Source organism: Talpa occidentalis, unplaced genomic scaffold (genome assembly GCF_014898055.3).
Source record: "Talpa occidentalis isolate TD23 unplaced genomic scaffold, MPIMG_talOcc4v2.1 talOcc4.6, whole genome shotgun sequence".
Classification (NCBI taxonomy): domain Eukaryota; kingdom Metazoa; phylum Chordata; class Mammalia; order Eulipotyphla; family Talpidae; genus Talpa; species Talpa occidentalis.
Genome location: NW_023604972.1, coordinates 139,228,335 through 139,250,814, shown reverse-complemented (window position 1 = coordinate 139,250,814; position 22,480 = coordinate 139,228,335). Strand labels below are relative to the sequence as shown.

General features: G+C 71.9%; 2 protein-coding genes across 3 annotated transcripts; one reads left to right on the top strand and one right to left on the bottom strand.

The window, feature by feature from the left end:
* Positions 1 to 9,450: 9,450 nt before the first annotated feature.
* LOC119260575 (taperin-like) lies at positions 9,451 to 14,297 on the bottom strand. Of its 2 annotated transcripts, XR_008549133.1 has the most exons (4): positions 14,258 to 14,297; positions 11,118 to 11,194; positions 10,054 to 10,212; positions 9,451 to 9,794 (listed from the first exon to the last, which is right to left on the bottom strand). XR_008549133.1 is itself a non-coding variant. In XM_037529546.1 (3 exons), exons 1-3 carry the CDS (start codon positions 11,179 to 11,181, stop codon positions 9,700 to 9,702), a joined length of 318 nt encoding a protein of 105 aa, XP_037385443.1. In that variant the 5' UTR covers positions 11,182 to 11,417; the 3' UTR covers positions 9,451 to 9,699. The 2 variants fall into 2 exon arrangements, 1 of the variants encoding a protein (XP_037385443.1); XM_037529546.1 differs by lacking the exon at positions 14,258 to 14,297 and having other exon boundaries at positions 11,118 to 11,417.
* Positions 14,298 to 15,044: 747 nt separating this feature from the next.
* NDUFS6 (NADH:ubiquinone oxidoreductase subunit S6) lies at positions 15,045 to 18,914 on the top strand. The gene is made up of 4 exons (XM_037529282.2): positions 15,045 to 15,188; positions 15,507 to 15,560; positions 18,170 to 18,292; positions 18,719 to 18,914. The coding sequence occupies exons 1-4, from the start codon at positions 15,057 to 15,059 to the stop codon at positions 18,782 to 18,784; spliced, it is 375 nt and encodes a 124-aa protein (XP_037385179.1). The 5' UTR covers positions 15,045 to 15,056; the 3' UTR covers positions 18,785 to 18,914.
* The last annotated feature ends 3,566 nt before the right edge of the window (positions 18,915 to 22,480 follow it).

Here is a 22,480-nt window from a genome sequence, read left to right as displayed (position 1 = left end):
TTCGCTATCCGGTGTGAGCGGGGGACTCTCTTGCCACCAGTGAGGGGACGCGGCCCCCAGCCAGGCGGTCGCCAGCAGGAAGGGACGGAGGTGTCCCTGGAGGCCGGGGCTGGACGGAAAGTGCCAGCACTCCCGCCACATGGCTGAGCCCGCAATCCCCGTCCTCAGGCCCCCAGACCCAAATAATCCGACTTTAGCGTGGGCGAAGGGCCCGGTCAGACGCGTAGACACAGGGGCCGCGCGGGGACACTGTGCGGTGCGGGGGGCTGACTCGCCCTCTCCCTCTGGCTCTCGCACAGTGGTAAGTGGGGGTGGCGGGGCAGGTGTTCTTGATGGGGTGACGACTCACAGTGCGTACGCCTCAAACACGTAGCTTTTTATCTGCCGACCCACACCCTAAAGCAATAGCCAAGCCCTCGCAGCTCCCTGGATGGTGGCTGGGGCTCTGCCGGGTCGAGCCCGACCGTGAGCTTGGGCTTGAGTCTGGCTGCCCTTCTCAGGCGGTCCTGCCGGGCAGAGGCCTGCACCCACCACAAGTTGGCTAAGCCTGGAGCAGACACGGCCTGTGCCCGCCAAGTGACCCTCCTGCCACTGACGCTCCCCGAGGCCGGCAGTGTGGGGTGTGGCTGCTGGGGCGTATCTCCCCAGCAGCAAGCCGGTAACAAAGGAGGCAAAGTGGTGTAGCCTGGGGAGTGTCCCGAGAGGAGCAGGCCTAGCCCTGGGGGCTCCTGAGGACTGGCTTGTGGCTTTTTGGGCCACCCCTGCCCCCCAGGGAAGCCTCTGGAAGCGGCAGGCTGAGGCCAGGCTCTGCCCTGGGAGAGACCTTGGGAGAGCATGGAGAGCGGCCTGCCTCTCCCGCTGCCCTGGCTGTGAGGACCCTCATGCCCCCCACCCCTGCCCCGGCCAGGGAGCACCCTGCGGCTCCCGGGCAGCGCTGGGCCAAGGATTCAGCTGGCTCTCCTGCAGGCGGTGGCCAGGCACCTCTGGGCACCCCTGAACCCTGTGTCTGGAAAGCAGAGTCACCCCTGAGCCGCCAGGCCCCAGCTCGGGCGCATCTGCACGGGGAGAGAGACTGTGGGCGCAGGCTGCTCCGAGATTAGCATCTGCAGCGCCTCACAAGAAGGATCGCTCCACAATGCCCCCGGGGCGCGAGCCCCCCCAGCCCATTAGCGGTATCCATCAGTCGGCTGTCTGCCTGGGGCCGGGAGCATCCATCCTGGCCAGGGCGCAGCCGCTGGTAGTACCATCCGTCCGCGTCTCGACAGCGCTCAGGCCGGCGCTGACAGCCGCTCGGGATAAGCCCTTATCGCCCAGCTCTGCGCTATCTCCCGGCGCCCCGACCCCGCTCCGGGCTCCCCTGGGGTCCAGGGCGCCTTCCCACAGGTCAGGCTGGGCCTCGGTTGCTGGCGGGAGCCCCATGGGGAGGTCGTGGGCCCCTGGGCCGTGGAGCCATGTCGGGTGGGAAGCGCGTGTTTTCTCCGTGTTAAATGTCAGGGCGGCCTGCAGAGCCCCCGCACAGCCGGCCTGCGGCCAGCGGGGCCAGCGGTCCCACCACCGGGTCGGCGGCGTCAGCCTGAGGGCTCTGAGGCCCGGTCCGCAGCCCTTTCCATGGGCTGCGTGAGTCTCCCCGCCCCACCTGCAGGACCCGGCCAGTGTGGACGGCCGTACAGGAGCCAGGCCCGAGCCGGCCGGGTGTGTGACCAGCACCTGGAGTCTCGCTAAAGCCTGTCCTGCTCGCTGGTCACCGGTGTTTCTGGATGTTTCCATGTGTGAGCCCCACTGCTCTGGGCCTGGCGACGCCCGAGGGCTGGGCAGTCAGTGAGTCCCCTTTGCCAGCAGGGCCTGCAGAGACCAGCAGTCTGCTGGCGTGGGGGTCAGCCAGGGCACCTGAGGCCCAGGGGCGCAGCGGCCACGACCTCCTGGTCACCCGGCAGCCACTGAGCCACGCCCTCCTGGGACGAGGCAGCACCGGCTGCTGGGCGGGGACCGCCCCTCCTCCCTGGCCCTGCACATGGGGGGCACAGGCTGGGCAGCAGAGCCGGGCTGGGGAGGGACGGAGCTTGGAGGCAGTGGGCTGGGCCGGCCCCCACCTCTGCGTGCAGCTCGGGGTGTCAGCCTGCGGGAGCCCCATCCTCCAGCCGCGGGACGCGCTGCTCCTACCCCCGCTGGGTGGGACACCCCTCTGCCCCAGGGAGCCGTGGCCGCTCTGCCTGCCGCAGGGCGTGGGCTGAGGGGGGCGTTGGAAAGGGCCGTCCCCTCTAAGCATGATGTCCCCTGCGGGCTGCCTCCTGCCCGGAGGATTCCCACTGACCCCGGGGCCGGCGGGCGTGGTCTGGGCCTGAGGCCTGCTCTGATGGGGGGTGGGAGCCGCCCCGGAGCAGGGAGCCGAGGAGAGGCCCCAGCTGGAGGCCACGGCTGGGGTGGAAGGTCGCAGGAGCGGGCCGAGGCCGGTGCCCATAGGGGGCAGTCTTGGTTTGCTGCATGGCGCCGTGACCCAGGATTGCGTTTGTTCTCACTTAGCAGAAAAATATGCTATAAATTTGCCATTACAACAAAATCAACATGTCTTTTTTATTAAGAATGTCACAGAGCCAATTATTTGTGTTTATGTCATCGCCGCGTTGCTGTGCCCCGCAGAACAGGCGGCTCCCGCCTCGCCGCGGAAGGGCTTGCGTGGGGCTGAAATGAAAGCGAGCAGCTAACAAATGGCACATTCCGAGATGGTGAGAAGCCTGGGTGCAGCCGGTGCGCGAGATGGGGCCCTGCACCCCCCACCGCGGCGTGGGGGGGCGAGCGGGTGGGCCTGGTGTGTGGAGGGGCAGGTCCAGGAAGGGGCGCGTCTGGTCTTGGGGAGACTGGCCAGGAACCAGGCCCGCCCCCCTCCTGGAGGCCACTAGGACTGGGCATCATGACCCCGGTGTGGCCACTGAGATACCGTGGTCACCGTGGCCACCACGGTGCCCGTGCAAGCAGCCCTGTGGTCGGGGCCACCACCTCAGACCCTCCTTGGGCCGTGTCCTGGAGGGAGTGGATGGGTGCACACGCTGGGGGCGTGCCCTCTGCCTCTGCTCCCCCCGTGCTGACGCCCTCCCTCCTGCCTGCCCCCACAGCGCCACCTCAGCGTCCGTTCAGGCACCCCAGACACCCGCACCCACGACCTGCTTGTGGGGTGGCCCGCAGCGCCCCCCGCCGCAGCCCTGCCGCCACCCCCGCCCTGGGCCAGGAGCGGCAGGACCGCCCAGCCTACCCCCGCACACCCGGCCTCCCCCCGCACACCCGGCCTCCCCCTGCACACCCGGCCTCCCCCTGCACACCTGGCCTCCTCCCCGCACTCTCGGCCTCCCCCCGCACACCCGGCTCCTCCCTCACACCCGGCCTCCCCCCCGCACACCCGGCCTCCCCCCCGCACACCCGGCCTCCTCCCTCACACCCGGCCTCCTCCCTCACACCCGGCCTCCCCCCCGCACACCCGGCCTCCCCCTGCACACCCGGCCTCCCCCTGCACACCTGGCCTCCTCCCCGCACTCTCGGCCTCCCCCCGCACACCCGGCCTCCTCCCTCACACCCGGCCTCCTCCCTCACACCCGGCCTCCCCCCGCACACCCGGCCTCCCCCCGCACACCCGGCCTCCTCCCTCACACCCGGCCTCCCCCCGCACACCCGGCCTCCTCCCTCACACCCGGCCTCCTCCCTCACACCCGGCCTCCCCCCCGCACACCCGGCCTCCCCCTGCACACCCGGCCTCCCCCCCGCACACCCGGCCTCCCCCCGCACACCCGGCCTCCTCCCTCACACCCGGCCTCCTCCCTCACACCCGGCCTCCCCCCCGCACACCCGGCCTCCCCCTGCACACCCGGCCTCCCCCTGCACACCTGGCCTCCTCCCCGCACTCTCGGCCTCCCCCCGCACACCCGGCCTCCTCCCTCACACCCGGCCTCCTCCCTCACACCCGGCCTCCCCCCGCACACCCGGCCTCCCCCCGCACACCCGGCCTCCTCCCTCACACCCGGCCTCCCCCCGCACACCCGGCCTCCTCCCTCACACCCGGCCTCCTCCCTCACACCCGGCCTCCTCCCTCACACCCGGCCTCCCCCCGCACACCCGGCCTCCCCCTGCACACCCGGCCTCCCCCCCGCACACCCGGCCTCCCCCTGCACACCCGGCCTCCCCCGCACACCCGGCCTCCTCCCTCACACCCGGCCTCCTCCCTCACACCCGGACTCCCCCCGCACACCCGGCCTCCCCCCGCACACCCGGCCTCCCCCTGCACACCCGGCCTCCCCCTGCACACCTGGCCTCCCCCCCGCACACTCGGCCTCCCCCCGCACACCCGGCCTCCTCCCTCACACCCGGCCTCCCCCCCGCACACCCGGCCTCCCCCCGCACACCCGGCCTCCTCCCTCACACCCGGCCCCCTCCCTCACACCCAGACTCCCCCCGCACACCTGGCCTCCCCCTGCACACCAGGCCTCCTCCCTCACACCCGGCCTCCACCCGCACACCCGTCCTCCCCCCGCACACCCGTCCTCGCCCCGCACACCCGGCCTCCTCCCTCACACCCGGCCTCCCCCCGCACACCCGGCCTCCCCCCACACACCCAGCCTCCCCCTGCACACCCGGCCTTCTCCCTCACACCTGGCCGCGTGCGTGGTGGGGGGGCGGCCGGGCTGCTGCAGAGACGGCAAGAGCAAAGGGCGGGGGACGTGCCCGGCCCCTACGTGCGTGGTGGGGAGGAAGGGCTTGCAAAGTAAGGACATCCGGGGCGAGGGTCCCCCAAGTTAGGGCGACAGCCTCTGTGGCCAGACCCTCCCTCAGGGTGTCCAGCCTGGGCAGGTCCAGGCGGCAGGCCCCGCCCCCACGGCAGCCCCTGGACGCCGGGGCGCGTGGGTTGTGCCAGTGGACATGGCCCTGAGTGGCCCTGGAGGCGGGGCCAGCCACAGCCCCCAGCAGGAGCGGTCCTGACGCCCAGGGGTCTCCCCCACGCCAGCGCACACATTGCCGTGAAGGCTGGTTTTAGACGTGACTTGTAATGCACATCACCCCAGAGCTGGCGGGTCCCCCAAATCCGCGAGAACCGAGGTACAAAGCCAAGTCCCGGCCAAGCTCTGGGCTGGACGTGGAGCCTGAGCTGGCCCACCCGGCCTTCCTCTGCAGCGGGGTGGCGGGCCGGGTGGCACCTGGGCCTTGGCACCCGCGCCTCGTGCAGCCCCGGCGACTCCAGGCTGCTTTGTGGGGGGTCTGCAGAGCTCCCACGCTGGGGCAGAGCGGGGCCCTGGAGTTCACCGGGGGTGCAGGGTCTCGCCAGGCCTCCCCTGACTCCCAGGGCCCTTCCCTCCCTCCCCTCCCTCCTCCCCTCCCAGAGGACGCGACCACCACTCTCCGCCGGGCTGGCTGGCGGTGACCCGCGGAGAATTCGCTGGCCACGGAGGGGCAGGTCCCGCCGGCCGTCCCCGCTGAGGACACGGCGCTCAAGGCCGGACCGCCGCCTCCCTCCAGCGGCCCCAGTCCCTCCGACAGACTCGTTCATTAGAGCCCGAGCGACCGGCTGGAGCGCGTGAGCCCCGCTCTCCCGGCGCAGGAAGGGCCTCTCGGCCTGGGTGCGCGGCTTCGCTGGGAGGGGGAGGAGGAGATGAGACGTCCCTTTATGAAAGCGCAGCGAAGTGAGTGGAAACGAAGTCGTGAAAATCACAGCCACGTCTGGGCTCACGTGGGCGAGCCGGCCAGGGGTGCACGGCACCCACACCCACGACCTGCTCGCGGGGCGGCCGGCAGCCCCCCCGCACGGCCAGCTGCTCCCCGCCCCGCGCTGCCCACCGGCCGGGCCGGACGTCCGCAGGGGCCGGGCTGGGCCCAGCACGGGGCCCGGCCGGGGCCAGCAGGGGGGCGCTGCCTGGGGGACGGGCCGGGCTGGCCCAGGTCAGGGCCCTCTGGGCTGGCAGCTCGCCCGATCCTCTGCGGCCTGGGGGCGCCCAGCCCCTTTCCATTTACGGGCAAGCACGTGCTGGCTGCAGCGAGCCGCGCGCCTCCTGCTGTTGCCGCTTCCCCACGCGAGGCATGTAATCTGATTTTTCTAGCGAGCGCTCCGAGGGCTAGGGATCTGAATTCACTTAACCCCCGCGCTGGGGGGAGTCCCGCCACTCCCAGCAGGAGGACCCACCCTCCCGCCTCCCCCTCACGGAGAAGGGCCTGCGGCGGGGGGGGGGGGCCTCCTCCAGGCCTCCGCTGGGCGGTCAGTGACTCTATTTCCCGGAGGTGCCCCCGCGCCCCAGGCCCCCGCGCAGGCTCCTTGCGCTTCAGGAAGCCCGGCGCCCGCTGCTGCCCTGGCAGGGACGCGGCTCTGCCTAGAGCGGGGCTGGCGCCCTGGGCATTCCCGGCCGGCACCGGCTCTCCCCACCCTCGCCTGGGGGGCCGGCAGTGCCTGCCACGCCAGGTGTAGCTTTGCAGTGCCGCAGGGGTGCCCGCCAGCACTGACGGGTCTCCGTGCACGTGGGAATGTGGGGTGACCCCTGGGAGGCCCCCAGAAACGGGCGTGGGGGGGTCTTTCCAAAAGGTAGAGGCTCCATGGCAGGGACACGCCGGGGTCAGAAAGCCAATGTGGCGGACAAGGCCAGGCCAGGCCACATGTCCCAGGGGCGCCGCAGCTGGGTGGGGCTGGCTTGGGCCCTGCCGGGGACTCGCTTGTAGGGAGTGGCTTGCCTCGGGCACCAGGGCGTGAGGAGGGGGGGCAGGAGGTGGCAGACCATCCCATGACGCGGCTCCCTGTAGACAAAGGTCTCTGGTTCTGCTTGCACCGAAATAAACACGCGGGGGCGGGGGGCAAAGCCTCCCTGTGCAGCCAGTGGCAGCTGAATCAGGGCTGGGGCCCTGGGGTCCTGCGGAGGCCCCTGCCTGGCTTGCGAGGGCTCCCCTGGTCCTGGCCCTGACCTCGAGTGCGCGGAGTGCCAGGCAGAGACAGTGACGGGGAGACAGAGGGGACCCCTCACTGCTGCGCGTCTGAGGCCGGTGCCCTCATGGCCCATCACCGATGCGGCCCCATGGAGGCCCAGTGCGTCCCTTTGGGGCATGGACGTCAGCCCGTGCACCGAGCTTGCCAAGGTCACCTCCTTTGACCTTGAGGCTGGCGGCTCCACTCTCAAGTGGGGGGGGGGCGGGGAGCCCGGGGCCTTCACTCCACGGGTGGCGTTCAGTGCTAGGGGGAGGGGTGGGGCCGGGGCGCTGACCCCCGAGAACAAGCCTGTCCACGCGGGCTCCACGGAGCACAGCCGTCCACGCAGGGAGCGGAGACAAACCCACGGCGGCCCACAGGACGGACAGGGGGCAGCCCCCTGGAGCCCCGGGGTGGGGAGGGAGCCAGGGTGGGGGCACGCGGGCTGTGAGGAGGACAGCCCCGTCCCCTGGGGCAGAGGTGGGGTCTGCACCCTGAGTGGGGGACCCAGCGGGTCCGGGGGGCTGGGGGTGGAGCGCTGGCGGGAAGCGCACACAGGAGCAGGTCCGTGGGGGGCCCTGCTGAGAGCAAGGTCCAGAGGCGCAGATGCTCCGGGAGGGAGGGAGGGAGGGAGGGAGGGAGGACCCCCTGAGGAGGGAGCACCAGGCCAAGACGCCATCCAAGAACCAGAACAACACAGACCCCCGGGGTCGTGGTTTTTACAGACGGACGTTCACCTCAGAGAGCGGAAGGATGAGCTGGGTCGCGCCCCCAGGCCTTGGCTGCGCCCCCGCCGTGAGGCGAGAGTCAGCGCCAGTCCAGGAAGATCTGACACGACTCTGAGGAGAAGGGACACAAAACCCTTGGCAGAAGGGCCTGTGCCGCTCGTAAAGCCGCGGCGGGAGGAGAGGGTGGGACAAGAGCGTTTTGCGTAAGTGCTCAGGTGCCGGCGGGGTGCTGGGTACTGGCCGGGTGCTGGGTGGGTGCCGGCGGGGTGCTGGCCGGGTGCCGGTGGGGTGCTGGGTGCTGGCGGGGTGCTGGCCGGGTGCCGGTGGGGTGCTGGGTGCTGGCGGGGTGCTGGCCGGGTGCCGCTGGGGTGCTGGGCGCTGGCCGGGTGCCGGTGGGGGCGGAGGTGATGGCACCGGGCCTGAGACTGCAGCATCTCGCGTCTGGAAGTCATTCCCCATTTCCACGGAGCGGGCGCGGACTCCCCGGGAGGTGGATCACTTGTCATTCTGTTTTCGTTTTGCCCCGTCATCGAGCGCAGTGACACGTGCCAGCCGGGCGGGGCCGCGGCCTGGAGAGCCCCAGCCGGCGCAGCCGCTCCCCTCCGGGGCGGGGGAGGGCCTTCTGCTGAGTCAGGTCCTCCACAGACGCTGGGGGTGGGGAGGCCCCCCCTCCCCCCCGGCACCGGGTCAGAGCAGCCCACCTCCGGGGTGCGCCCCACTTGGGCCTCCACACCCCACGCCCCCACACCCTCCCAATTGCCCCCACGGCCATCGGCGCCTCCCAGCATGGACGCCTTTTTGTGCCTGGGCTTTGTTCACTCAAGCACTCGGTCTCGGGTGTCGGCGCTGCCAGGGCCAGGTGGGGGCTGCCCTGGTTCCCCCCAGCGCCCCCAGGACAGGGCACTGTGCCCAGGCTGCCCCGAGAGCCGCTGTCTTTCCCGCAACCTGCTGCCCATCGCTGGCCACAGCCCGCGCCGGCCGCAGCCTGCCCCCTCTGCCTCCCCACCCCGCACATGGTGGCCCGGTGCCCGCGAGGCCGCGAGGGCCTCTGGACCAGCTCCTGGGCCGCCACGCAGGGGCTGGCCGCGGGCGGGCGGAGGGCATCTGTGTCGGGGTCCACGTGGCGGCACCGTGTTGGTGAAACGGGCCCCCCCCACTCAGAGGTTGAGGCCAGAGCCCGCCGAATGCACCTGGCGGCGGTCTGGGGGGGTCGGCGCCCCTAAGAAGAGGATGGGGCGGGGCACGCAGGAGGAGGCCCCCCGGCCGCAGCCCAGCCCCGGCTGCCTAGAGAAGGTGGCTGTGAGCTGCGGGGCTCTGGCTGAGGAGGGGTCCTTTCAGTGGGGTGCGCCGCGCTGGACTCGGGCGGGCTCACTCGGAGGCACCGGTGAGCAGCCGTGAAAGCCGCTGTGGGCGGGGTGGCGGGGGGGGGGCGGTGCGGGCGGCCCTGGGCCCTGAGGCTGCGGTGAGCCGGCCGGGGCAGCACCTGGACTCCAGGCCCGGTGGGGCTCTGGCCCCGAGAAGGCGGTGCGTGCTCGTGTGCGGAGGTGGCGTGCACGTGTAAGCGCGTGTGTGGCGGGTGCGTGTGCACAGGGCCTGTGCGTGCTGTAGGCCACGAGGTGCCGCGTGTGCCCTGTGTGGCGCGTGCACCCCGGTGTGGGGTGTGCACACGTGGGCATGCTGCCCACCTGACGCCGTGCCTGACGTGTGTCGTCGCTGGGCCTTTCTCCAGGGGAAGCCGGGCCCGGGCCCGTGGGGCCCCACCGGGGAGCAGCCTGGGGTGGGCTGGGGTGGGGGTGGGGCCGGGGGCGACATCGCTCCAGACCGGCAGCGCCTGGGGCCAGTTCCCGCGGCCTGTTTCTCGGGGAGCCCCCGCCTGGCTCCGATGAGCAGCCTTTCCTCGAGAGAGCGGCGCGGGAGGTGCCAGCGGGTCCGGTGCACTCGGGTCACACGCGTCAGACACGGCGCAGCTTTCCCTCTGAAAGGGCAGCGGCGGGCACGACGAGGGGGCGTGGAAAGCGGCTTCTCCTGACGGAAGGGACCTCTGCGCTAAGTGTTCCGGGAGAAAGGCGGGACACGTCTGCACGGCGCTCCCTGGGCCGCAGAGGAGACGGCGCCGGGCTCTGTCCCGGGCTGTTGCGCGGCTGCAGACGGAGAGGGGACTGCTCAGGGGTCACAGCCCTGCAGAGGCCTCTGAGGGGGTGGGGCACCCCCGCGTCTCCCAGTGCGGCCCTGAGGATGGGCCCTGCAGTGGGTGACGGCCCCTTCTGCAAATGCACCCCCCGAGAGGCGGGCGGGGGCCCTGCGGGGGTCAGGGCTGAAGGACCGCTCTGGGGGGACTGCTCCCGTGCGGGGGGTCGGGTCCTGGAGCACCGGGGAGAGGCCGCCTGGCTCCCCTCTCACCTCTGTGCCCCCAAAGCGGAGGCTCGCTGACTGCGGCTGGCATGACCTCAGGCTGCTCAGGTAGGCTTGGTCCTGGGGGCTCCACAGGTGGCCGGCATGGAGATGCACCCCCCCTTTTCCTGAAGCAGCTGGGGCAGCCCAGGGGCTCCTCTCTTCCATCTAGAAACACATCCCAGCTGCTGGCCCCGGACTAAGCCAGGACCTCGGCACAGAACCCCATGGGCACCGCCTGGGCCAGCACGCGCCTTCCCCACCTGATCTGGACGGGAGGCCACGCTGCGGCAGAGGCACCCTGGCCCCCGCCACCCCAGGGGGCTCCTCCTCTGCCTTCCACAGGCCAGGGAAGGGTGGGGACTGAGGGGCCCTGCTGGGCGCCCCATCCCTTGGGACCCCAGGGATGTCTGGTGATGGACCGCCTGGGCACCAGGACTCAGAACAGCAGCGCCGCCTGCTGTGTCCTCAGGCTGGCGGGAGTTCGGGGCTCGGTGCTCACGTCCCCGGGGCAGTCAGGGGGGCCATCCCACCTGGTGGGGGGTCGGTCACTGACAGCAGTGGGCAGCGCTGCCCTTGCGCCCCAGCGAAGAGGGTCGGCCCCGCCTGGAGGTGCAGCCGCTCCTCCCCGTCACACGCAGCACACGTGTGTGTATGCAGCACACGAGCACACAGGCGCCACACGTGCGCACCGCAAACCTCACGCCTGCACACCGGTGCACATGCACGCACACGGGTGCAACCATACACTGGTGCACACCTCGCTTGTGCGCACGGGGGTGCATGTGACACATACCACCGTGTGCACACACCTACACAAGGCCCTTTGAAAGGAGCCCTGGGCCCCTGGGGAAGGCCCGGGGCGCAGGCAGCCCCTGGCGGGGGCGCTGGGCGTGGCCATGGGGACCCCGCAGCTCGGCCACTGGCGCCTTCCTGCCAGGTGTGGGGGCTCGCCCTCCGCAGGTCAGGGGGCCACGGCGGCTTCAGGGGCCCCTCGTCGGGCGGGAGGGGGCCCGGGGCCGGAGGGCCGAGGCCCCACGGTGGCCCAGCCCCGCCGCGCGCGCCGCGCTCACCTATAAATCCGGGCGGTGACAGGCCGGCTGTCAGCGCGGCTGATGGACGCCGCTCTCCCGCCATTCCGGCCCGGTGGCTGTGGGAAAATTAATTTAAGTGGTAGTTAATTTCTAATGAATCCCACTCAAGCGGTTAATATGGTCCCTGGGTGTTATGGTAACCTTCATGGATCATCGCATTATGTAAATAAATTCCACTTTCTGCTGGTTTATTAAAAAAGAGCGAGATTGGGCGTCTGCTAAGCCCTGTCTGCACGCGCCGTCGACCCGACGGGAGGAGCTTTGCCGCGAGGGCCTCTGTAGCCGCCCCCCCGCCCGCCGCAGAGCAGAGGGCCCCGGAGCCTCCGAGGCCGCGCTATTTCGCCGGGGCCTTAGCCCCGCTGCTGTGCGGCCGAGGCGGCCACCGGCAGCAGCTCCTTCCACTGCGGGCCTGGGGCGCTCTCAGTGGTCAGGGTGTCCGAGGCGGGTGCCCAGGGTGGGGCGGGGCCGACCCCGGGCCTTCCCGAGCGCAGGGCCGCTGTCTGGCGGTGGGCCGCTCTGGGAGAGGCTGGGCTTGGGGCCCGTGTTCCCAGGGAGCAGCGCTGCAGGCGCTGCCCACGGGCCTTTCCGGTGTCTGCAGTCACATCCCGCCAAGACTGGGGTGCCCCAGTCCCTCCCTGCGGGGAGCGGTGGCCCAGGTCCCGGCGCCCCTCTGCCCCTTGGTGCCTCCCTCCCCTTCCAGGGCCCGAGGCTCCCCCTCCGCCCTCCTGCATGGTCTCCACTGGCAAGGGCGCAGAGCCTCCCAGGGCAGAGGGCAGGGCCGGATCCCTGCCACCCGGTGGGGTGCACGCTCCTGCCTGGTCTACAGGTGGGCGCCATGATTTGAGCAAATGGCCGCTGAGGGAAACCGGAGGACAGAGGCCGTGGCCGGGAACATGGCTGAGGTGCACAGGTGCAGAAGGACGCCAGGGTCCAAGCTTGGGCATGGGGGAGGGGCAGGCGAGGGGCTGGGGGGGCAGATCCTCTCTGGAACCCGCTGCTGGGCACCTGGGCAGAAAGATCATTGTTCAGACGGGCCTGGTGGCTCCTGGGCTGAGACCGGGAGGTGGAAGTGTTTGGGTCGCTCCCTCCTCTCTGACCAGTGATCGGGGGGCATCTGGTGCAGACCCCGGGCTGGTTCTCAGGGGTGGTGCCCAGGGCCTGGGGACAAGGAGGAGCCGGAGCCCCACCTGGGCCCCCCGGACCCCGGCAGGCGAGTGGCGAAGCCTGGATTTCCAAACAGGGAAAGCAAAGGCTCCGGCGGCTCAAATTCTGAAAACACCTGAGCACAGAAAAGCCGTCACCGCGCCAGGCAGGGGCTGAGAGCCCCGGGACGGGCACAGCCTGGTGCCCTGGGCGGGCAGACCGGTGGGCTCAGAGGGGCGCAGCGGGGCCCCCCACCTGTCCCTGCCCTGAGCCGAGAGGCGGCCCTTCCCCTCCCGTGGGCAGCGGGCACGCGCTGGGCGCGGGACCGGCCGGAGGAGAGGGGAGGGCGGGGGCCAGGCGGCCGCGGTCCTTCCACGCGGGCTGCCTGGACGCCGGCCTGAGACCCGGGCTCCCCGCACACGCCCTCGCCCGCTCCCGCCCAGGATCAGGGTGGCGCTGCGCGCCGGCGGTACATGCCCCCCAGCAGGCGCCCGGGCCTTGTGGGGTGCAGCGCAGGCACCGAGGGACCCCAGCGTCCCCCACCCAGACGCGCTCCCGGCTCGGCCCCTCACCCCCCCCCCCCCCCCCCCCCGGTCCGGCTCCGCCCCCGGCAGGCGCGGCAGGGACAGGTGACCGGCTGGTCCCGAGTCAGAGCCGCAGGCCGCGCGGGGCGGGTCGGGGCCTGCGTTGAGGCCCCCGAATTTTGTGGCCCCAGGACAGGGAATGTGGGGGCGGCTGAAGGCGAAAACCGTCACAGGCGGCGCCCCAGGGAACTCGCGCAGAGCGTCCCGTCTGGGGGAGACTCGGTCTTCGGCGGCTGCGGCCCGCGGGTCCCCGAGGCTGGCGCGGGCGCTGCGGGGGGTGGGGGGGGCAGCCCCGGCTCTGCAAGCGCCGCGCCCGGTTGTGCTGCCGCGCGGCGGGGTTGGGGGCGCGCGGGCGCCCCGCGGCCTGGGGGCTCCCTCCCCTGCCCTCGGGAGGCGGGTCCGCCGGTCAGCGGCCCGGGCTCCGTCCGGGGGGGCCCGCGGGCCTCGGCCCCGCCCGGTTTGCTGAACGCACCCGCCGTGGCCCGGCCGGGCCGGAGCCCTTCGCCGCCCGGCGTCGGCGACGCGTCCACTCACTCTTCGTTCGTGCAAGATTTATTGTACTTATACAAGAACCGGGTGCGGGCCGGGGGCGCGGGGGCGCCCCAGAGGCAGAGTGGGGGCGGGGCAGGCGGAGGCGCTGAGGCCCAGGCCGAGGGGCGCGAACCCCGCCGGGGGCTGCGGGGCCGCTGGACGCAGGCGCCGGAGCGGCCTCCCGCCGGGCCGGCGCGTCTCGGGGTGGGGGCGCCCCTCGGTCGCGCGCCCCGCTACAGCTGGCGCTGCTTGTGCCGCGGGTGGCTGGCGCAGTGGACGAACCAGCGGCCGCGCCGCTTCACCAGGCGGCAGTCCCGGCAGCGGCGGCGCAGCGCGGCCTTGGTCTTGAGGGGCCGCGCGGGCGGGGCGCCGGGCGGCGGCGGGGCGCGCAGGAGCGGGGCGCCGGGGGGGCGCGGGGCGCCGGGCGGCGGCGGGGCGCGCAGGAGCGCGGAGAGCGCGCGCGCGAGGGGCGCCGGCAGCGCGGGGGCGCGGGGGGCGCCGGCAGCAGGCGGGGCGCGGCGGGGCGCGGCAGCAGCAGGCCGGGGCTCGCGGCCGACGCCAGCAGCTTCCTCAGGAACGCGGCGGCCATGGCGGCGGCTCTGCGGGCGAGCGGGCACGGTCAGGGCGCCCGCGGCCGGGGGCGGGACCTGCGCCCCGAGACCCCCGCGGCTGGGGGTCCCCGCGGCCGGCGGGCGGGCCCGGGCACGTGGGCGCAAGAGGACGGGGCGCGGCCAAGACTGCGGCCCGCAGACGCAGGCCGGCCGGGGTCGACCCCAGAGGAACCCCCGCCCCCGCCCCGGGGCCCCCGCCCCCCGCCCGGGCCCGGGCCCCCCGAGCCCGCCAAGCCCCCGGCCCCCAGACCTCGCAGAGGGCGCCGGGACCGCCGGCAGCGCGTCTCAACCGCGTTTGCGCCCCAGGCCCCGCCTCGCGCCTGCGCAGTCGGGCGGGGACGTCAGCGCCCGGACTCCGGCCAGCAAAAAAGATGGCGGCGGGTCACGTGGCCCCGGCCGGGGCGCGCCCTGGGCCCGTGAGGGCGGCGGCGGCCGCGGACAGTGCCAGGCCGGCCACGGCCCGCTGGACACGCTAAAGGCGGGCCGACGCGAACGCCGGCGCGGGGCAGGCCGCCCGCGGCTCGCAGTCAGCGGCCTCCGGAGGGCAGGGGCGGGGCGGGCAGCCCGGCCTGGGGCCCGCAGCTCCGCGCCCGCTCGGCCCGGCCCGCCCGGCAGCCGGCGCGGCACCTCCGCGGCGATGGGCGGGCCCGGCCGCCCGGGCCTCCCCGCAGGGCCTCGCCCCGCAGGCGGGAGGCGGCCCGGGGAGCCTGGGCTGCTGCCCGCCCTCCAGGCCCCGCGTCCCGGGAGCAGCGGGCGCCGGGCGGGCGCGGGGGCAGGGGGCACCCCGGGCGGCGCGCGGGCGCCGCCTCTCCCTGCGCCGGGCAGCTGAGGTGCGGGCCGCCCGGGGCAGCCCCAGAGGCACTCGGGGGCTCGCCGTCCGCCGCCCCGGCGCGCACGGCCCCAGGCAGGCGGCGGCCGAGGACGCCCCTTCCCCGGCGAGCCCCGCCCCGCCCCTGCCTGGAGCACTGCGCGTGCGCGCCCCCGCCGCCGACCTCTCCGTGCGCATGCGCCGCCGCGTCGGCGCGCCGGGTCAAGGGTCAGCCGCGAAGATGGCGGCCTTGCTGACCTTCTGCCGGCTGCTGGGCCGGCGCGGCGCGAGCGCGCTGAGCCTGCCCCGGGGCTCCCGCGCCTTCGGGGTGCGGACGTCGCCGACCGGGGAGAAGGTCACGCACACGGGCCAGGTACCGCCGCGGCGCGGAGGCCGCCGTCCGTCCGGGGGCGCCCGCGGTGTGTCCCGGTGACCCGGCGACGGGGCGCGGGCGGCGCGGAGGGGCCTCGGCTCAGCGCGGGGCGGCCGCCTGGCGCGGCGGGCGCGCTCCGGTGGGGCCGCGGCGGGGGTGGGGCGCCCAAGCCCGACTCCCGCGGTGCTTCTCCGCGGGGCCTGGCCGCCCCGGGAAACGCCCCGCCGGCCTGCGCGGGGCCGGGGCCTCCGGGAGCGGGGGCGGGGGTCTGGGGCTTCGGGGCCTCGGGGCCGGGGCTTACGCGCGCTCTCTCCGCAGGCTTACGACGACGGAGACTACAGGAGGGTCCGGTTTGTGGGTCGTCAGAAGGAGGTGAGTGCACGTTCGTGTCGTGAACGGGTCTGACGTGGCCCGGAGCCCCTGCAGGCCGCGTCTGTTCTGAGCAGCGTGTTCCCCTGGTTCCCGCGCCCCGAAGCCTGGCGCGTCAGGAGGGTGCCGTGGGCTCTGTCGATGGTTCTGTGGCTCCAGACCCTCCGGTGGAGCGAGTGCGCCGGCTTTGTGGAGCCCCCTCGCCACCTCCCCTTCGCGTGTGCTGACCTCTGCTCCCCCAAGCCGCCTCTGCCGGGGTCTCCCCGGTTCATGCGCCCGACAGCTGGCGGCGGGTGTGGAGTCTTCTTCCCCAAGTGGGCCTGGTTGCCCCGCAGCTTGTAAAGAAACCCCGTGGGTTCAGAGGCTGCGCGGCCCTGGAGACTCCTGCCCAGAGAAGCCGGTGCAGCAGCACAGCAGCGGGTGCCCCAGGGCTGCTCCGCTGCCTCGGCTTCTTCTTCCCTCCTTTTGGTTCTTGTGCTGCCACAGTCTGGCCGTGTCCCCCTCCCCTTTGATCTTGGTTGGGGTGTGTGTTCTGAAAGGGGACTGCTAGGAAAAGGAAAATCTTTCCCTGTTAGAGAGTCATAGACCTGGACGTGTGAACAAGTTTGTTTCCTCAATAAGCAGATCTAAACAAGGTGGTCTGGCAGCCTGCTCGGCTGATTGATCTCCCAGCGCAGCCTCAAAAATCTGTGTCCTTCCCCTTTTCCTGTGTGAAGACTTGTCTGCTAACTAACCAGCGTTGTCAAGTAAAGCGGTTATGTATAAAAAAAACTCTGTCTCTAGACCGGTGCTCAGACCTTAGGGCCTGCCCAGGCCTCAGACCTCATGCACGAGTAATAAAGTTTCTCCTGGCCTCACCATTTCTGAAGTACCGTGTTGTTCTTCCCTTGCCTGGGTAAAGGCTAGAATTTACTTTTGCAATAGTTCCAGGCCCAGTGTCCCCTTTTTTGCCTGGCCGAGTTCCTACAGAAAGCGAGGCTTGCTGCACGCCCGTGTCCTGCAGCCCAGCGGGCTTGCTGCTGTGCGGTTGATGAAAGGGAGCAGATAGGTTTGTGTTTTGTCTGTCAGCTGGTTCCTTTGGTGATGCTGCACTAATGGGTTGGCCTGGGTGGAGAAGCATCTGGAAGCCTGCTCCATGCCAGAGCTCCACGTTCGACCAGTGATGTCTGCCAGGGAAGCGCGGTGAGGTGGTTGTACCCCTGGAGAAGTGGAAGCCCGTGGACCTGCAGGCCAATGGGTTGCAGGGTGATCCCTCTGAAAGTCAGATTTTCTTTTGAAAAATGGAAGCCCTTGAATGGTTTTTCAGAGTCTTAGGCTCCTCCACTGAGATGACGTTGTCCTCTGCGAGGCCCCGTGTGTCTCGTCCCTGCCTTCCCATCTGCCCTCCGTCGCCCACCTGCGCCCAGCTGTGGGTGTCCCAGGTGCACACAGAGCCCTCAGCTGTGGCTCGGGAGGGCTGCTTCTCTGCACACGGCTCGTGCTGGCTATCAGGGGCAGCAGGGCCTCCCCAGGCCTGGTGCTGGCAGGTTCTCCCAGTGGTGGTGCTGGGACCCCTTGGGCTCCCTGGCACCCTGGGCTCCCTGACACTACTGCCCGGTGTTGCAGGGCTGTGGGGGGGGGGGGCGTTGGCTGCCAGAAGGAGCAGGTGGCTCCCGCAGTCCCAGCTCAGTCTAGTTCTCAGGGCTGGAGAGACTCCCGGTGACTATGGGTTTCGCACACCGTTGCAGGGCTGGGCAGCAGCTGCGGGCAAAACCAGCAGAGAAGTCACTAGTGGTGCAGAAGGCCTGCGGCATCGCCTGGCTCTGGCCTGAAGGTGCCTGGGCTCTGGGCCCGGCCACCTTGGCCACACGGTGAGGTCCTGTGTGCACGAGCAGGCCTCCCACTTCGTTCTCTTAGCGAAAACTTGCTGTTGAGTATTTGTACTTTTTGTTTTTTTGGTTTCCAAGAAATGGTTTTGGGAAAACTTGGCTTTATTGAAGGGCTGTTCGGGACGTGCAGCCCGTCGGTTGTCCTGCCCTGCCACACACCCCCTTGGAGCTTGCCACACGCACGTGTGATTAGAACCGCCCGTGGGCACGACGGAGGCACAGGCAGCACCCGCATTTCCCCTGGAGAATGGGGCGCAGGCCATGGGGAGATGAGCCCTCCTTGCAGGGAGACAGGGACCGAGTCCACTTGCAGTTCTTGGCCAGTCGTGACCAGCGGTGCCTGCGGCGTTTTGCCCAGGGATCCCTCGCCCTGCGGCCACAACCAGCCTCCCCGGATGGCCACTTGCCCCCTTGGCACCCAGCACCAGCCCTGCCTCACCAAGGGGACAGCAGTCAGGCCGCTCTCCTGGGGCCGCCCGCGGGCGGGGTCAGACCAGCTGCGTGACCCTCCGCAGGCTCCAGGGATGTCTCCTCCTGCAGGCCTCAGTCTCCCTGTGGGCTGGAGCACCGTGCGGGTGTGAGCTGGGTGTGTGCACGAGTGTGCTTGGCTTGCGCCTGTCTTTGGGGGCTGCTGGTGGGCCTGGCTGAAGACGCGCTGGCCCTGCATGGCATGGCCTGGATGACGGGGTCACCGATGACGGGGTCACGGCTCGTCTCTGCAAGGCCTCGCCCCTCTTGTTCCAGGTGAATGAGAACTTCGCCATTGACTTGATAGCGGAGCAGCCCGTGAGCGAAGTTGGGAGCCGTGTGATCGCGTGCGACGGCGGTGGGGGGGCCCTGGGCCACCCCAAGGTGTACATAAACCTGGTAAGGTGTCCCGTCGGCTGTCCCGCTGCCCCACCCCTGGGGCTTGCACGCTGCCACACGCCACGGGGCTGGACGGGTGGGGCGTGAGGCCTCTGGGACAGGGGCAGCTGCACCCACTCACCCTTGTGCTTGGCCTGGGTGTGCCCAGCCCCGCGTGTGGGCTCTGCCTGACCCCCCAGCCCCGAGGGGTGGGCTCTGCTGGCCGCAGAGGCCATGCTCCGGGTGAACCTCTGGCCTCCTGGGAGCGAGGTGGGTTGGCCGCGATGCCAGAGCAGGGCTGTGCCGACGCTTGCCCGGTGTGGAGGCCTCTGAGGAGCCCCGAGCTGGCAGGCGTCCTGGCTTCGCCCACCCAGAGCCAACCAGTGCCCCGGGGCGTGTCTGCACTGGCGGCTGCGGCTTGACGAGGCTGCCCTGTGGCTCTTCCAGGACAAGGAGACGAAGACTGGCACGTGCGGCTACTGTGGCCTGCAGTTCCGGCAGCAGCACCACTAGCCCCGCAGCACAGGCCTGCCTGGCCCGCCCGCGCCGTGTCCTCCTCGGAAGCCCGGGGCGTGCTGGGGGCCTGCGGTTCCGGCACCACTAGCGTCCGTAATAAAGTCCTGACCCCATCCCCGCCCGTGCTGTCTCTCCTTCTTGGAAGCCCAGGGGCCTGCAGGGGTGTCCTGTTTGCCTGGGGTCCTGGCCGGGGCCCCTCGGCCTGTCGTTCGCATGCATCGGGCGGCGGCCTCGGCCCTTGTCGTGGCTGCTTGTGCCGGCTTCGATCCTGCCTCCTGCGCCCCCCCCCCCGCCCCAGCCATGGTCCCACCCCCACTAGCTGTCGCATCGCCGTCTCGTCTCCCGTGCGCCCCGTGTTCTCCACTGTCCCCGTCTTCAGGGAGTGGCTACTGGCCTGTGGGTCCGAGCTTGCCCGCTCACTCCCCGTCCCCGGCCGCAACTGCCGCCTTCCTTGGAGGACCCCCCCCCACGCGGGCTTTCCTTCAGAGCGGGCCAGGGGCACTGAGCGGATGCTGGCCGTCGTGATTAAATGCCTCCCTTGCCCCAAACACGGGCGCCAGCTTTGGAATGGGAGACGCGGCTGGCGCCCTCTGAGACGCCTCCCGAGAGGCCAGTCTCTCCCAGCCTGCGCCTCCCTCACCCGGCGGGCCTGGCCCCGCAGTGAGCGCAGGCGCGGGCCCTCGGAGGCTCGGGCAGCCTGGCCCAGGAGTGTGGGGCGGTGGCAGGGGTCTCGGGCCTGCCTGGGCCACTGGGGGAGGGGGAGGCTGCAGGGGCCTCTGCCCGCCCTGCACTGGGCCCGGCTCTGTGCCACGGGTCTTGGGCTGCCTGGACCACCCCTCCCTGGATGCTGGGGGCAGCTAGCCTACACCCCAACCTGTCTGTCGGGAGCAGGGCACCCCGACTTCTTTGGGAATCGAGTATGAGGAGCCCAGACCAGGCCTGAGTGGAGGGGGCTCGAGTGTGGGGCGCCCCGGCCATACTCGAGGACAGAGTGGGACCTGGGGCTGCAGCCGGTAACGCCCATCTGAGAGTGCCCTGGGCACCCACCTGAGGGTGTGGAGGGGGGTGTCCAGCAGCCCAGGCCCCTTTCTAGCCACCTGCAGACCCCTCCGGGAAGACGCTGGCTCCTGACCCCATCCTCGCTGCCCCTTGACCCTGGCGGGACCCTGGGCCCTTGTGTCCACGGTCGCTGTCGCGGGGATGGGGTGTCGGCCCACCCTCCCCACTTCCGGCCTAACTTGCCCCAGGCGACCCTCCCCCCCCCTTCCTGTCCCTCCCCTGGGGTCACGGCAGTCCTGTCTGCTGGGTGCAGACGTCTCCCCGGCGTCCAGAGACCTGGCGGCCGGCAGGTGGGCATGCGGGCATCCTGGCTGCAGCGCCTGGCAGCACTGCACGGCCTCTCCTCTCGGGGGTGGCCCTTGGCCGTGCGGGGCCGGGGTGCTGGCCCTGCGCCCCAGCCCGTCCTCCAGGCTCCGGGGGTGGGCCGGGCCCGTCTGCCCTCTCGGGGTCCGTGGGGCCGCCCTTGCCCCCACCGGAGCCCGGCTCTGAGCTCAGGGCCGTGGGCGGCCCCTGCGCCAGGACGGGTGGCCCCGCTGTTAACGAGCCGCTTGTCCTGAGTTGCTTGGCCGCACCCCGGGTGCCGCTGCCTGCGCCTGCGCGGTGCGGCTGTCCTCGGAGAGGCTCGGGCCGGGCGAGCGGGTGGTTTCTGGGGCCCCCGCTGTGGCCCGTGCCTCCCACAGGGGCCCAGCAGCAGCTGGGAGCTCCAGAGGTCTCCCCTGCAGGCGCGGCACGGGGTCTGGGGCGGGCCCAGGCAGGATGAGCTTGGCTGGAGGGGCTTCCGAGGGAGACCCTGGGCCCGGCCCCACTGGCCCTGGGGAGCCCCCCTGTGGAGGGGCCTCCGCCTGCTGTGCCACCAGGTTTGCCGTCAGACGCCCCTCGCTCCGGGCCCCCGGCCCCACTCATCCTCGGGGACCAGCTCTGGAGCCGGCAGGGCCGCGGCTCTGGGGGACTCTGCCTTTCACTCCTAGCCCTGCTCTGTTTTGGGTCATGGGGTGTCTCGGCCCCTTGGCTTTATCCGCCACTCGGACCAGCCCTGCCGGCCTGGCAGCGGGTAGACTTGCCCCGACCCCGCTGAGCCACGGGCCCAGCGCGCCCTCGGCTCCCTCTGCCGGCCTTGGGGCCTGTGCTCCGGGGCTTCCCGGCCATGTCCTTCCCAAGGGCATGCTGCTCCCTGGGGACAGCTGGGGCGGCCTCTTGGGCTCATGGGGGGGCAGGCTGGGGGCCCCACTCTGTCCCCGGTCAGGAGGCGCTCAGCGGCCCTCGGAGGACCCGTGTCCTCGTGGCTGGACGGCGATTTCCGGCAGACACTGGGCAGCCAGTCCCGTCCGTGCTCTGGGCAGCAGGCAGGTGCCGCCCCCGGGGAGAAGGTGCACGGCCCTTCGGCGCAGGCCCAGCAGTGGTTTGTGGCGGGGTGCCCCGTGGCCTGAGCCCAGCGTGCACACTCCTCTCAGCGGGGGCTCCGGGAGCTGCGCGTGCAGGGCCTGACCCCAGCCCCAGCACTCGCCCTGCCGCCTCGCGTCCCCACCTGTTCCAAACCGCTGCCCTGGCCACTGAGGGCCCCGCCTGGGGCACTGGGAGGGCCAGCCTGGGGAGCACATGCACGGGGCTCTGGGGCCCGGCTGATCAGCCAGGAGCCTGCAGACCTGCAGGCCAGGCTGATGGGATGGGCACCTCTTGGCCAGGCCTGCAGGGAGGGGCGCCTGGGCGGTGGGCAGGGCCGGCCTCCCACAAGTGCTGTAGGGGGCGGCAGGCCCCCTGGGGTGGGCACGGGCCGTCCCGGCTCGAGGTCATGTGGGCGCTCCCAGGCCGTGTGCAGGAGGCCAGTGGGCACTGCAGGACAGGGCTGCCCGTGGAGCGCCACTGCCACTCAGCCTACCACGGGGCCTCACCGTGATGGCCTCGAGCCCTCCCAGTGGGGGCTGGGCTGCGGCCGGCCCCCTCCCCGGGCCCCAGCCCATCTGCTGTCCCAGGCCTAGCCTGTGCCCACAGCTCCAGGCCGGGAGAGCTGGCGGCACCTCCTGCCCCGGTTGGTGGAGGTGCTGGTGGTGGCGGTGCCGCTGTCCACTCAGTTCCACCCGGCGCTAGCCCCGCCGGCCTGGCCTGCACCTCAGGGTGCGCCTGCGGCTGGAGATGTCCCTCGAGGGGACCAGGTGAGCGGGAGACGCAGCGAGATGGGGTCCCTCTGCACAGAGGGCATGCGGGGATGGCCCACCCCAGAGGGAGCCCCAGCCGCAGCCTGCGCCAGGTGGACCGTGGTCTCCAGGCCCCGCCCCGGACACCAGTGTCCCCTCAAGGCGCGGGGCTGGTCCAGGCCAAGCCCCCAACCCCCCGCATTCAGTGGGGGCGAAGCCCCGGCTGGTCTGGGCCGCGGTTGCCCCGGTGACGGTGGGGGACGCCGTCCAGGACAGCTCTCCTCCCCGTGGGCGCCCGGCTCCCCGCCGGGCTGAGTCCACAGTGCCCGGAGCTCCTGGACTCGGCCTGTCCCATGGCCGTCAGAGGCGCTGACGTGCGGGACAGGCGCCGCCGGGGAGGCCCCGGCCGCCCACCGCGGGTGCCGCTCGCGTCTCGGAAAGGTCACATTTGCAAGGGGAGAGAAGGCGGCGTGTAATTGGCTCCTCCGCGGCTGGGAGCTGC